General features: G+C 46.4%; 1 protein-coding gene across 4 annotated transcripts in view; it reads right to left on the reverse strand.

The window, feature by feature from the left end:
- Window positions 1-1,499: 1,499 nt before the first annotated feature.
- The window catches only part of LRAT (lecithin retinol acyltransferase), an 85,298-nt gene continuing 70,466 nt past the window's right edge, over window positions 1,500-16,331 (reverse strand). For all 4 annotated transcript variants that reach the window (XM_078776746.1, XM_068114016.2, XM_068114018.2 and 1 more), the window contains one exon: window positions 1,500-1,700. In XM_078776746.1, the coding sequence (XP_078632872.1) occupies window positions 1,503-1,700 (198 nt within the window). In that variant the 3' untranslated portion in view covers window positions 1,500-1,502. The remainder of the gene's footprint in view (window positions 1,701-16,331) is intronic.

Consider the following 16,331-nt stretch of genomic DNA (forward strand, 5'->3'; position numbering starts at 1 on the left):
AAGCCTCAATTGCCAATTACATCCCCTCCAAAACCACCATTGAACATGTGCTCGGGTCGGGGAAGAAGGGCGTGCCCGCCCGTCGTCATCAAGGGTGGAGCCAGAGGGTCGCGCGACCAACCAGGGCCGAGGTGAGCACACCGATGGGCGTGTCCTGAAGGCCGGCGGCTTGATCGCCGCAGGCGCTATAAAAGCGCGCGCGCAAGGTACTGCGTGAGATCATCCAGGGAAGCACAAAGCCTGCTATTCGTCGCCTTGCTCGCCAAAGTTGGACCAAGCAAGAGAGTTGGGCAAGAAGCAAGCACGTTGTTCAGTTGTGTGGTTGGACCAGACGAGTCCTGGCAAAGCACGCGACGTCCACAGAGCAGCCGCAGCCACAGCAGCAACGATAGCAGCTTGGGGCCTTGACGGCAGTTCCGGAGCAGGGCCGCGAAGGAACGGCGGCTGTTAAACGCGCCGATCGTGCTGCAGTACCATTGGACCTTCCTCTCCCTCCAGCCATCCACCTCCTGCCTTTCCATCCTTTTGTGTATGTGAGTTTGTTCTGTGTGTCTTGTCCATGGGTATTTAAATAAGCTTGTATAAGGTAATAATTGCACTGTGGCTCTAATTCTTCTGTATATTATTTTCTTATCTTTCCTTCTTCCTTGGTTACTTTGAGCGTGTGTATAGTAGGAATAAATTTAGTAGTATTTCCAACCTTTTTTTCGTCTTCTTCTTCTTCTTCACATCCGTGTCGCTTTTGTCTTTTCCATATTGAATATCTGTGGCGCGATCCGGCCAACGTTCGGGAATCGGGTTAGTCGGGGTAACTGTTTGGGCCGCGGGGCCTCCGCTCGGCAAAACCAACATCTTATCCGCGGTCCGTAACAATATATATATATATATATATATATATATATATATATATATATATATATATATATATATATATATATATATATACATATATATATATATATATATATATAAAAATATATATATATATATATAAATATATATATATATATATAAATATATATATAAATATATATATATATATATATTGTTACGGATCCGGGGGACGGCACTCCCGTTAGCAAGGGGGGGTTAATCCCCTTGTCCTGTAAAGCTGGCTGTCTCCGCCGGTCCTGAAAGTATGATGTCACTTCCGGTCGGTGGTGAGTAGGGTTGTAAGCCCAACCCGTCTTACTACCTAATTACCACCACCGGCCATAAGCGAGGAGATACTCCCACCCGGGCCGCAGCGTGATTGGATGCGCCGAGCGAAGCGAGCTGCGACTCGGGCCGTTAACAAGAGACGAAACCCAATTATAGCGTTGGCCGAATCGTGCCACAGGCACTCAATCGAAAGAAAGGACGCAAACGATCGAATAAGAGAAAACCCAGAAAATAAGAAGAACAAAGAGTGGGTTTATTAATTATATACAGAAAACCCAAAGAAGAGGAAACGAAAGTAATATACAGAAGAAGAAGAGCAAAAGGACATAGGCCAAGCTTAACTATACAGTCTTACTTACAACCCCGGACAAACAAATAGACTCACACGAATAGGGAATGGCAGGAAGGAATGGCTGGAAGGAGGAGAAGGTCCAGGCAGACGGCAGGGCAGGAAGGTCCGGGCAAATGCACAGCGTCGAGGTTGGCTCCAGTCCACGCTCCGGTCCACGCTCCGGGCTTGAGGCGAAACCCGGCGGCAGCTGCACGTATATTTTCACGCGGGCTGACAATGTGAATATATCGCGTAATGTCAGCGGAAACACTCTTAGCGTCTTCTCCTCTCGCACCTCGGACCTTCGCACTCAGCTCTCCTCTCTTTCATCTGTCGATGCACTTATCCCTCTCACTCATCTCTCGACGCACTCATCCCTCTCACTCATCTGTTGACGCACTCATCCCTCTCACTCATCTCATGAAGCAGTCCCTCGCAACCGCTTTTATTGTCCGTTGTTGTATCAAGCCGCCGGCTCCGATGACACGCCTACCGGTCGGCTCACCTCGGCCCTGGTTGGCCGGTCAGGGCTCGCTGGCTCAACCTCTGATGGTGAGTTGACGTGCCACACCTTGTTCTTGTGTCCCGCCCCCTTTTTCCTCGGCTTGAGACCGCATGTTAAATGGCGGCTTGGGGCAAGCAATCGAATCAAGACAAGGGGCAGTGAACGCTGCCCTACCGCTCTCTCTGCACTTTGAAGAGCGGGAGAGATGATTGGGGAAATTGAAGGGGCCTATCTTATTTGATTAATGCAACGCAGATTCAACTATTGGGAACAGATCCTTAACTGAAACACAAAATAATGAAATAACTACAGAGAGGTCCTATGGTGCTCTACGTGTTGTACATGGACTAACTAGGGTGCGATCTTTAATAATGCCAAATAATGGGGATTATGGGGATAATCTTAATGGGGATATTCCACAACACCAGGAACCTGGTGTTGGCTTAGCGGTCAGGGTGCCGGCTTGGGATCCTAGGATCCTGGGTTTGAATCCCGGTCGATCGCTGAATTAACGCCAGGGGGGTTGACTCAGCCTGTCATCCTTCCGAGGTCGGCAAATTGAGTACCAGCTAGCTGGGATGAATGATCCCGGTGTGTACCCCGGTTTAGAATCGGTACACCATATCCCTGCGCCGTAATCCGTAAGAGGCGACCAAGGGTTGGCGTCAGGAAGGGCATCCGGCCATAAAAACATTGCCTCAAACAGGGAACCATGATTGTCATGGGGCCCGCAAGGCTAACCCCCACTCTAGCGGGGAAAATGGCCTTAAAACGATCATTCATTCATTCATTCAATGGCGATATTTACAGGGGATCATTTATAAGGGAACATTTACTAAAATTTACAAAGTGAAGGTTCTAAAAACCGTAACAATATGTATATATATATATACATTATATATATATATATATATATACATTATATATACTAGGGCATGCCCGTACGTGGGTGCCCGTTCCTTGCCAAAAAAAAAAAAAAAACGCTACCCGTACGCTCTACCCCGCCCGTACGCCTGTACGCCCGTAAACAAAAAAAACAACGCTCTTCGCTTCCGCCCTTCGCTCTGGGAGAAATAATGCGCATAAGAAATCGAGAAATTATTATTTTCTCCGGAAGAAATCGAATTACGAACCGTAATGGCGCACGCGCTCGGCTCGGCTCGCAACAACGCGTTCTGTGATTGGCTGCCGGAAGTGAAGTCTTCACTGTCCGGAAGGTCGCAAATCGCAGTTACGATGAATCGCAAATTAGTTTTATTTAGTTTTAAAACATAGTTTAACGGCAACATAGTTTTCCAACGTGAAATAAATGAATACGCTCTCAAATGTGCCGTCCGAGGCAGAGTCTGTTCGCCACGTTCGGCACACGTGATAGCTCGCTGCTCTCTGATTGGTTGAATCGTTTTTTGGACATAGCTCGGTAACTACTTGTCCGATTAATATGAAACCTTGAAAAGGCACATCCTCGGGTCCCCAGCAATATACCTGGCAAGTTTAAAGTATATCGGACCCGTGGTTGTCGAGAAACAGCGGTCACAGACATACATACATACATACATACATACATACATACACACAGAGATTACTGGAATTATAGATAGATATATATATATATATATATATATATATATATATATATGTATATGTACATATATGTAAATGTACATATTTATATGTATATGTATATGTTTATATGTATATGTATATATGTTTATATTTATATGTATATGTATATTGTTACGGATTCGTCACTTCCGTTGTTGTGGTTTTCATCCACTGTAAACATTTTTAATTCCATGTATTATTATTGTTGTTGTTTAAGGGTGGTAGAGATTACTATTTTCAAAAGGTAAAAAAGTTAATGTTTTAAATGAAACCAGAACCGGACGACGACGAAGAGGAAGAGAAGGGAAGAGAAGGCGGAGCAAGTGAGTCGGACAAGAAGCCAAGCTGCTTCGAGGTCTGGAGCGAACGTTGGCGAATGAGAGTCACGAGTGAACTTTGGGTTCCCCGGGAAAGGGATTCCTGCGACAGAGTTGTCATCGCTGTGACAGATAAACCTGCGTGACAGGTTTTGTGGTTGATTCCGGAGAGAATCATCAGAGTGCCGTTACGCTACGAGAACGGGCTGTTGGCCATTTTGACTCGTGCGCTTTGCGCATTGCTCAAGGTTTTTCACTTCGCTTCAACCATTCTCACTGCATGCAGATGTTAATTTGGTGTGTGTGTGTGTGTGTAACGTGGCTTTTGAGTGGGAAATCTGCGGTTCGCTGATTGAGAGCTGTCAAACGTCCATACCTGAAGGTGCGATTTCCCCATCGCTTCTCGAAGACACCTTCGCCCATCTTTGGCAGTGTAACTGCCAACCCAACGGGATTCTGGTCTCGATAGGACATCGTACGGACGATCACTGGAGTGGATCGACTTTGGCTTGAAGCCGGAAACAACTATGGCTTGAAGCCGGGAAAGAGACATTGGGGATGTTCTTTTCGCTCACTTGGAGCACAGTGAGTTATATATTACGAAACTGATGGTACCATCATAGGAAAAATATATTGGTTGTACAATTGATTACTATTGTTGTTGTACTGTTATTCTTGTGTGATCTTAATACAATACTTGTTTGTTGGTAACAATTGGTGTGGTTTCACCATTGATCTTTGACATACAGAATAACACATCTTTCTGCCGTGACTCCTCTCGGGGCTCGGAGGTACACCGTGATCGGGGTTTGGGGAGGAGCACGTAACAATATGTACATATATATATAATATATGTATATGTATATGTATATATTTATATAATATATGTGTATGTATATGTATATATTTATATAATATATGTATATGTATATATTTATGTAATATCTGTATATGTATATGTATATATTTATATAATATCTGTATATGTATATGTATATATTTATATAATGCTAGCCGAATGCACCCGGCGTTGCCCGGGTTCTTTTTGAATGAAATTACTACTATAATTCAGCTTTTACTCGCGGCCGTAGAAGATTGACTACTATAATTCAGCTCAGCTTTTAATTGCGAAATGGGCCCAGCCTGGCCGAGGCACCCTCAACCGGCCTCGCCACCTAGCCTATAACCTTCCCGGGGCCCATCCCAACATTTTTTGTTTCAGAGGTTTCCTTCTATCTTTCACCGTTCAGAAGATTAGCGCATGCAGACAAACAAACAAAATCTTTCTTTTATATATATAGATATGTGTATGTATATGTATATATTTATATAATATATGTATATGTATATATTTATATAATATCTGTATATGTATATGTATATATTTATATAATATCTGTATATGTATATGTATATATTTATATAATATATGCTTATGTGTATGTATATATTTATATAATATCTGTTTATTGTATATGTATAATTGTATATATTTATATTGTATATGTATAATTGTATATATTTATATAATATATGTTTATGTATATGTATATATTTATATAATATATGTGTATGTATATATTTATATTATATATGCATATGTATATGTATATATTTATATAATATATGTACATGTATATGCATATATTTATATAATATATGTATATGTATATGTATAGATTTATATAATATATGTGTATGTTTATGTGTATATTTATATAATATATGTGTATGTATATGTATATATTTATATAATACTAGCAGAAGTACCCGGCATTGCCAGGCGGGGGAGGGGAAGGGAACGGGGGGAGGGGGAACGGGAGGGGAGGGGATGGGAACGGGGAGGAGGGGAGGAGAGGGGGTGGGGGAGGGGGAAGGGAGGGGAGCGAAGGGGGTGGGAAGGGGACGGGGTAGGGGAGGGGGAGGGGAGGGGGAAGGGAATGGGGTGAAGGGGAGGGGGATGGGGGAAGGGGGGGCAGTCAACAATGACGTTGCAGCACAGGCTGAGATTCAGTGTATAATGTTCCTCGCTGAAATGCGCTAAGTTAAATATGAATAAAAAATATGGATCTCGTCATCGGAGGTCATTTTTAGGTAGGCCATGTCCTTCCCAGGCCCAATGGTCATGTCTATGCCAAAATCAAGTACGTGAGCGAGTCTGGCGCACTGAATTGAAAATACTAGGGCATGCCCGTACTATATATATATCTAAAATTATATCCCCCCCCTCTATTTACATGAAATGGTTTGGTCCAAAGCGAACGGCTTGCGAGTACGGTGACAATCCCCCCCCCTCTATTTACATGAAATGGTTTGGTCCAAAGTGAACGGCTTGCGAGTACGGTGTTTTTTATCGGACCCGTGGAATTATAGATAGTAGTTTTAATTAGTTTTAAAACATCGTTTAACGGCAACATAGTTTTCCAACGTGAAATAAATGAATACGCTCTCAAATGTGCCGTCCGAGGCAGAGTCTGTTCGCCACTTTCGGCACACGTGATAGCTCGCTGCTCTCTGATTGGTTGAATCGTTTTTTGGACATAGCTCGGTAACTACTTGTCCGATTAATATGAAACCTTGAAAAGGCACATCCTCGGGTCCCCAGCAATATACCTGGCAAGTTTAAAGTATATCGGACCCGTGGTTGTCGAGAAACAGCGGTCACAGACATACAAACATACAAACATACAAACATACAAACATACAAACATACACACAGAGATTACTGGAATTATAGATAGATATGGAACGCTCATACTCTGTGAAAAGTGTAGCCGCCGTGTCGCCATCTTGGTTAGCATGACTCAACCGACTCGCTTCGCGGATCTCGTTTATTTTGAACGTGTCCCAGATTTTAAAAGCCAGACAACTGTTAAAATGCCATTTTGTGCAGTAATAAACTGCTCCAATCGTTAAGGAAGGGTTGTGGAAAGACGTTTCACAGCTGTTTCAAAGATGTTTAATTCATATCGCACAAAATCGACAAAAATCGACACAAAAACACGATCGCACAAAAGGTGAAAAAACGCAATCCCTTTTCGCTCTGAATTACGTGCAAACGCGTGACGGAAATCACCATCGCCCAGCATTGAGTGCCAACCAAGATGGCGCCCAGTAGCTGCATCTCCACCGATGTGGTGTGAATGGCAATGGTCATTCTATATATTTTCAGTTCAGTGGTCTGGCGGTGAGGATGGAACATCACGTGATCGCTCTGAGCGAATCAGCGAGCTGCTCTGGCACCGGCTGAGATTCCGTGTATAATGTTCCTCGCTGAAATGCGCTGAGGTAAATATGAATAAAAAATATGGATCTCGTCAAATATTTTTAGGTAGGCCATGTCCTTCCCAGGCTCAATGGCCATGTCTATGCCAAATATCAAGTACGTGAGCCTCTCCATTTAGGAGTCTATAGGTAACATACAAACTGTTTTATATATATAGATATGTATATGTATATGTATATGTATATATTTATATAATATATGTATATGTATATATTTATATAATATATTGTTACTGATCGCGGTTTAAGATGTTATGATGGGCCGAGCGGATGGTCCAACCGCGACCGAACAGTTACTCCCCGATTAGAACCCAAACGTTGGCCGGATCGCACCGCAGCTATTCAATAGGGAAAAGACAAAGGCGACACGGATGTGAAGAAGAAGAAGAAGAAGACAAAAAGGTTGGAAATACTACTAAATTTATTCCTACTATTTACATGCTCAAAGTAACCAAGGAGAAGGAAAGATAATAAAATAATATACAGAAGTATCAGAGACACAGTGCAATTATTAACTTATACAGACTTAATTAACCCAGGGACAGAACAAACAAAACAAACTCACGTACACAAGAAGGGTGGAAAGGCAGGAGGTGGATGGCTGGAGGGAGAGGAAGGTCCAAGGGGGTCCTGCAGCACGATCGGCGCGTTTAGCAGCCGCCGTTCCTTCACGGCCTTGCTCAAAACCGCCGTCCAGGCCCCAAGTGGCTGTTGGGTGTTGTTGCTGCTGTGGCCTCCGCTGCTTTCCCAGGACTTGTCTGACTCGTTGGTCCAAACCCTCAACTCTTTCTTGGTCCACTTACTCCTCACCACCGACTCCTCACCGCAACCAACGCAACCACTGACTCTTCACCTCCGACTCCTCAACGCAACCAACGCAACCACTGACCACCACTGACCACCACTCACCACCACTGACGACCAACTCTCAACCAACTCTGACCAAGACCACACAACTCAGCTCTCTTGCTTCTTGCGTGCGCGCCTTTTATAGCGCCTCCAGCGATCAAGCCGCCGGCCTTCAGGACACGCCCATCGGTGTGCTCACCTCGGCCCTGGTTGGTCACGCGACCCTCTCGCTCCGCCCTTGATGACGACGGGCGGGCACGCCTTTCTTCCCCGACTCGAGCACATGTTCAATGGTGGTTTTGGAGGGGAGGTAATATGGGCAATCGAGGCTTGGCAAAGACGAAAGGGGATGTGAAAGGAAATGGAGATTTTGGGGATGGGAATGAAAGGGGATCTATTCTCTTTCACTGGTGCAATGGAGTACTTCAATTAATGGGAGACACAGCCTTACCCTAAAACACAGAATAAGAGATAACTATCAAACAGGGGTATTCTATTATTTGGCTGACGTGTATGCTTGTGGACTAATTATGGGATGCCCTTTCACCTTTACACAGCTCCGGAGGCAGGGGGGCGCAGAATAAACAATAATAACAATTCACACAATAAAAAAAATATACAGTTCTCATATCCGCAACAATGCACCCTCCTCCTCTTAGGCACGTCCCGGGCCTACAACTTTTATTTAGTGTGACACGTAGGTGTAGTTCCCTCTTCTTTTAACCTGACCCTGAGTGCGACAGTTTTAAAACATAAATAAATGTGTCCCACTGCTCCATTGCACCCTGCCTAACAGACTTACGCCCACAGTTAACCGAATTGCGGAATGGTCTTCAAACTACACACTGACGGTGGGAAGCATTATTTACAATGACGCTATTTTTATTTACAAAACGAACCCAGGACCTGTGATTGTTCTTTCTGGGGGGGAGACAGTCTGCTCTGCATCAACGCACCATTAAAGCACCCAAAAACGCACCAACACAAGCACCCTCAAGCACCAATCGGTGCAGTCACCATAGTTCATCAGTGTTCAAGAATAAAAAATAAATCAACAACCCCTAACCCTGCAGGTGATCTCTTGCTCTTCGGCTCCCTCTGCTGGTTATTATTATTATTTGTTCTTCCAGATGTCATTCTTTCATTTTCTTACTGGCGGCCTATTTGCAATAAAGTGTGCCCAATGTGTCCTTTTTATTTTCTTTATTTATGGCCCACAGGGCCGACTACGTGTGGTTCACCTGTGGGGCATCGGTGCCCTGTGGCCAAGGTCCGCCAGCAAGATTTCGGGCCCTCATGGCCGGTTCCAGCAGAGGGGCCATGCCCCAACCCATGGGGTCCATCAGTGGTGCTCGGCCACAGGCATGTGGTCCATAATGTGGTGCATCGATGCAGACAGCTGGTTCTGGGAATTTCGGGCGCACAATGGCCGACCCACGCATGCTCCCCTCGGCGCCCAATGGCGCACAGGTCATGTGGGAGACAAAAGAGGGACAATTGAGCGAGGGGTAAGGTCACAAGGGTACACATCAATAAGGCAATGCAAGGCGAAATGCGTACGGAGGGCGAAGTGAGAAAGCTCGTCCCTACCGTACGTCACCCCCCTGTCACCTACACTACCCTTGCCCTTACCCCATATTTACAAAATCTACCCATTTACAAATTCGTCACTACTGTCACGTCTTCCCCATATTTCTCCTATACCAAATTCGTCTCCACAATCCCCCACTATCCAAAATTTGCCATCACCCAATTCGTCATCAATCCTCATAAGGAGGAAGAGATGGAACACAAAGCACAATGTCACACCCACGTCATGATGCGTCTCACAATCCAAACATTTGCATCATAAAAAATAATCAAACAACCTGGCATGGTGTGGAGTACCTGTCACCTCAGGTGAGTGGATGCAGATGGTGCGAGGAGATCCTTCTTCCTAACTATCCTCTAAATGACTTTAACACACTTTACACTACCCGGGGTCTTTCCCTGCCAATCCATTGGCCACTTACACTATGGGTTCTAAAAACCAATTCCCATTGTCCAAACTGTGGTGCTTCTTAATTTGGGGTCTCACTCCCCCGATTCATCTCCCGGTGCCCTCGCACAATTTCTGGGCTGTGACGTGTAGCTCTCCCAGCAGGTCTACCCACCTGCACACCTCCACCACTGCAGTTGCCACCCGAGCTTACCTAGCTCCTCACCTAACCTATCTAATTTGGGAAGGCCCCTCCTGGCTCTGTCACCCCTTGGTGCCCTCTGGCACTGGGCTACCCGGGTCCGTCCTCCGGATCCTCGGGCCCCATCCACAACTACCGGCTCCCAGAGCCCACCTGCGGCCTCACCTGGCCGACATCCTCACAGTGGTGGAGTGCCCAAACCAACTACACACACTAACAGGCTACACGCCCAGCCATTTCCACAACACTAATGCACCCATCCAAACATCATTCTTCCACTCGCACCACAGATGCCAATATCCAACCACAATTTACCTGTACCCTCTACCTAACACTTACACTACCCGCCCCGGGTATCCATGATGGGGGTCCACTCTTCCCCCATTCACACCTTCGCACCATCCACTCCACTCCACAATTTCCACCATACTCACTCCGCGACCATCCATTCCAATACCCCATATATTCCACACTCCATGTATTCCACACACCTGTTGGTGCACACCTGTGCACTCACACCTGGTGCCACCTGCACCCTCCTCCTCTTCCTGGACCATTTGGTCAACACAACACGCAATCACCACTACTCCCTCATACACTGCTCCATTCACCTGTTCAGTTGCACACCTGTGCAATCACACCTGTTCAATCCTCACACACACGGCATCATCTCAGCTAACTACTCCCCTCTGAAACTTGCGCTTCTCAGTCGTCCCTTTAAACTATTGTGCTCCCACGTCATTATCATCCACACTAATCTACCTGCGTCCCCACTACAGGTATCCTTGTCACTAACTAACCTTAACGTTACCTAATGTCATCTTCTAGGGCCCTACACACAATATCCTAAACCACCCGGGCTAGTTTTCACTGCCATAAACCCCCTAATCTATAGCGCATTTGCCCCACCCGTGCTGTGAGGGATGACAGAGTTGCCATCCCACCACATCGGGGAGGTCCTACTATCAATTTGGCACACCAAATTTCAGCCAATCAAAAATTTTGCCAATCATCTGCCAATCACCGTACCAATCATCAAATTTTGCTTTTTTCTAATTTCGGGGCCAAAACACTATCCTCATCACCCGTCTACTTATTAGATCCTCTCGGTGCGCCAATTCACGTCTACAGCCCGGCTTCGTACAGCCGAGCAATGAACGCGGGTTCTTTGGTGCCGGCGGCTGGATGCGTCCGGCACTCGGTGCAGGGACGGGGCCTTACCCGTGCCGAGATCCCACGCACCACCTCGGCGTGGAGCCATCCAATGTCCCGATCTCGACCTGCCGGCACGTCTCAACAAAAGGTGGTCGCCATGACGACCCTTCCTATCGGGCTGCCCGCTCCGCTTAATGGAGCACGGATGCGGCCGTTCAAAGCGCGGCCCGGCGTGGATCGCATACGGCGGTTCTTTCGAAACCGCCGTGGTTCGGATCCCCGCTGGTCCTCGCGGCACGCGAAGCTGCCCGACGCGCACCGAGGGCCCGATTCGGCTATAAGTCATTCTAACCTCTAACCCGGTTACCGTCGATGCCTCACCTGCATGCTTACATGCATACGCTACCCCTTTCTTGCTCATACCTCCAGCCGTTCCCATGCTCCTCGTACCTTTCCTTACACACCTCGGTACACTCATTCCGCTCACCGACTTGGTCACACACCTGACCACCGAACACCTTGGCACACATTCGTCGCTCGCACACCTCACCAACACACCTCTTCGCGCCCCCTCCTCGGTCACCTCCTCTGTGACAATCACAGGTGTGCTTTCACTCGCACACCCAACCACGTGCCTCACGACCAAGTCAAGTGTGCATTCCCACACACGCTCTACCATTCCAGGTGTGCATCCTTCCATTCCAGGTGTACATCCTCACTCACCTGTCACAACCAACTCACGCTCCGTGTCACTCTCACTACTCTCACCTCCATTCTTGACAGCGCACTCACCCTTACTCTCGACAGCGCACTCTTTCCTCATGCACCTGTCCGTTACACACCTTTCTCGCGCACACTCTTGCGCACACTCTCCCATTACACCCTCTGTAACACTCACCACAGGCGTGCATTCTCCTTCACTCTTGACAGCGCACTCTTTCCCCATGCACCTGTCCGTTACACACCTTTCTCGCGCATCCTCTTGTGCACACTCTTTCGTTACTTCCTCCGTAACACTTACCACACCGCGCTTCCATGTGCTCCCTCGCACACGCGCTACGACCGACTCACTCTCGACACCACACTCACTGGTCGGCGCGCACTTTTTCCTCACACCCCCCATGGTCGGACATTCTCGCACACCTCTTTCTTCGCACACCAGACCTGTCGCACACTTCACCAATGGCCTTTCACGAACACCCGGATCCAAACCAATCCCCAAGCCGACTGAAGCTTTCCTCACATCATATACATTGCCGAATATTTCGCCACTCACCTTGGCACCTCGTCTCCGCACCTCTTTTGCCACCTGCAAACTCTTTATTTGGTTAGTGAGCATCACATTATGAGTTGAGCACCGACCTTGTACCCATTCCATTACCTCCTCCTTTATCTCCCTCTTAGTTTCTGTCCGTCTCTTCTTAATTTCACTCACTTCTTCTTCCACTTCCTCTAATTTTTGCTTCACTTCTTTTATTTCCCAGTGCGTCTCCTCAAGTTCGTCCTCTAAGGCTACCGTGACCGTCTCTATGTGCATCCTCACCTGCCGGTCCTTTGTCTCCATTATCTCTGTCACCTCGTCCACCCTCATTGTCAGTCCCTCACGTACCATCTGACATTGCCTCTGTGTCGCTATCAAGTCATTTTTAATTTCTTTTTGTGTCGCCTTTAACCCTCCGAGTACTGCAGTGTTCCTTTGAACCTGCTCCACTAACTCCGTTTGTCCCTCTGTCAGCTGTTCCACCTCCTCCGTCAGACCCTCTATTCCCCCCTGTAACCTAGCCGTATTATTTCTCACCTCTTTCTCCATACGCTTCTCACCTCGCTTTACCTCCTCGCGTAGCCCCGAGACCTCCTCACTCACACCCCGTCGTATCTCCTCTTTCATCTCCTCCATCTTCTTTGTAGATGCCACCCTCATCTGTCCCAATTCATCCCTCTGAGCATCCAATTTGGTTTCTACCCCGATTTGCACCTCCTCTATCTGGTTCCCCATTCGTTTGATTTCCCGGGCAGATTGTTCCCCTATTTCCCGCAATTTGTCTTCCATCCTATTTTCTAACCCCATTAACCCATTTTTCACCACTTTTATTCCATTGTCTAACCCCTCAAATTTCTTGTCTAATCCCTCACCGGTACCCCTCGCTTCGTCCCTCATTACTCCCAATTGCTCACTCTGAGCATCCATCCGGTTCCCCATTACCCCCAATTGGCCCTCTAATCGCTCACTATCAGCCCTCCTTCTGTCTTCCATTTTTTCACTATCAGCCCTCCTGTCTTCCATTTTTTCACTATCAGCCCTTATTCTGTTTTCCATTTGTTCCATACTGTCGTTTTTTTCTGCATTTCCACCATGAATTGGGCCATGAAGGCTTGTATTTGGGCCGCGCTCATTGGTTCCACGACCGTGGCCCCCTCAACCACGTGCGCGAGAGCGCCATTTTGTGCGTCTGAAACCTCCGCAACCACATTGCCATTTTTCTCCTCCTCCCTTTCCTCCACATACATTTCCCCGAGGTCCTGGGTCGATTCCACCCCGTCTATCTCTCCCACCAGCATCCCGTCGCCTTGACCAGCCATGGCGTGATTTCAAAATTCGGGTTTTGCTTTAAAACAAAACAAATTTCGTCCGCTCCAAATATTGACCAAATTTTTTCTAGATGTTTTAAAAATTTGGTTCGGGCCCCGAATCTCACTCCCAGACACCAATTGTTACTGTAATAACACAATTGGTGTCCAAAATTTGGGCTAAATAAATTTAGTCCCAGGTTCGAATCCCACTCCTGACACCAATTGTTACTGATCGCGGTTTAAGATGTTATGATGGGCCGAGCGGATGGTCCAACCGCGACCGAACAGTTACTCCCCAATTAGAACCCAAACGTTGGCCGGATCGCACCGCAGCTATTCAATAGGGAAAAGACAAAGGCGACACGGATGTGAAGAAGAAGAAGAAGAAGACAAAAAGGTTGGAAATACTACTAAATTTATTCCTACTATTTACATGCTCAAAGTAACCAAGGAGAAGGAAAGATAATAAAATAATATACAGAAGGATCAGAGACACAGTGCAATTATTAACTTATACAGACTTAATTAACCCAGGGACAGAACAAACAAAACAAACTCACGTACACAAGAAGGGTGGAAAGGCAGGAGGTGGATGGCTGGAGGGAGAGGAAGGTCCAAGGGGGTCCTGCAGCACGATCGGCGCGTTTAGCAGCCGCCGTTCCTTCACGGCCTTGCTCAAAACCGCCGTCCAGGCCCCAAGTGGCTGTTGGGTGTTGTTGCTGCTGTGGCCTCCGCTGCTTTCCCAGGACTTGTCTGACTCGTTGGTCCAAACCCTCAACTCTTTCTTGGTCCACTTACTCCTCACCACCGACTCCTCACCGCAACCAACGCAACCACTGACTCTTCACCTCCGACTCCTCAACGCAACCAACGCAACCACTGACCACCACTGACCACCACTCACCACCACTGACGACCAACTCTCAACCAACTCTGACCAAGACCACACAACTCAGCTCTCTTGCTTCTTGCGTGCGCGCCTTTTATAGCGCCTCCAGCGATCAAGCCGCCGGCCTTCAGGACACGCCCATCGGTGTGCTCACCTCGGCCCTGGTTGGTCACGCGACCCTCTCGCTCCGCCCTTGATGACGACGGGCGGGCACGCCTTTCTTCCCCGACTCGAGCACATGTTCAATGGTGGTTTTGGAGGGGAGGTAATATGGGCAATCGAGGCTTGGCAATGACGAAAGGGGATGTGAAAGGAAATGGAGATTTTGGGGATGGGAATGAAAGGGGATCTATTCTCTTTCACTGGTGCAATGGAGTACTTCAATTAATGGGAGACACAGCCTTACCCTAAAACACAGAATAAGAGATAACTATCAAACAGGGGTGTTCTATTATTTGGCTGACGTGTATGCTTGTGGACTAATTATGGGATTCCCTTTCACCTTTACACAGCTCCGGAGGCAGGGGGGCGCAGAATAAACAATAATAACAATTCACACAATAAAAAAAATATACAGTTCTCATATCCGCAACAATATGTATATGTATATGTATATATTTATATAATATATGTATATGTATATGTATATTATACATATATACATACATACACACATACAATACACACAAATACACACACATACACACACACTAGCTTGAAGGAACTGTTCACATCAGTGGGAGGACAATATAACTATCTTTCGGTGTGGAGATGATGTGGTGATAATGTGAAGCAGTATCAAACTCCAGAATGTTTTGCATAGACTGAAAGAAACGAATGAAGAACACATTAAAATTGAATGCAGCGAAAATGAAAATGATGATCATCTCAAAATAAAGGCGAGGATTTGGAACAGTGACTCTCATTGATGAGGTGGAAGCAATACGAATACTCTCTTTCCGATATCTGTTGAACCACAAGTACGATTATAGTGTGGGAATTAAAGAGGCGTTGCAATGGCATGGAAAGGGGTAATTACTAAATATCAATTTGGAGAGAAATATCAATCAGGAACAGAACAAACAAGAGCACAAAATGTTCGCCACCACCGTTTGGCCCTCCAGACTGATCTGAACCAAGACGAGGAAGAATATTTGGGATGTTTTTTTTTTTTTTAACTCGTAAACGTTGGTTTGTGAGTTTCTCGTTCATCGTAATTTTTCAATCCAGTTGTATAATTATAATATATAATAATGATATTATGATAGGCTACGGTGATTCTGTCTGTCTGTCTGTCTGTCTGTCTGGGGGTGTGGCTTACTCCGTTTACAGAGTAGCTCCACCCATTCTTGGAGAGGCTTCATGTAAACAAATATCCACCATTTTATTAACTCGAATAGTTTTGAGGCCTGTTTAGTTAAGCCCGTGCTGTCTTTCTCTCTCACACAGGTTTATTTCAACTCTAATTCGATATATCACTTCA

The sequence above is a fragment of the Myxine glutinosa genome, chromosome 4 (assembly GCF_964187855.1).
Source record: "Myxine glutinosa chromosome 4, kmMyxGlut1.1, whole genome shotgun sequence".
NCBI lineage: Eukaryota > Metazoa > Chordata > Myxini > Myxiniformes > Myxinidae > Myxine > Myxine glutinosa.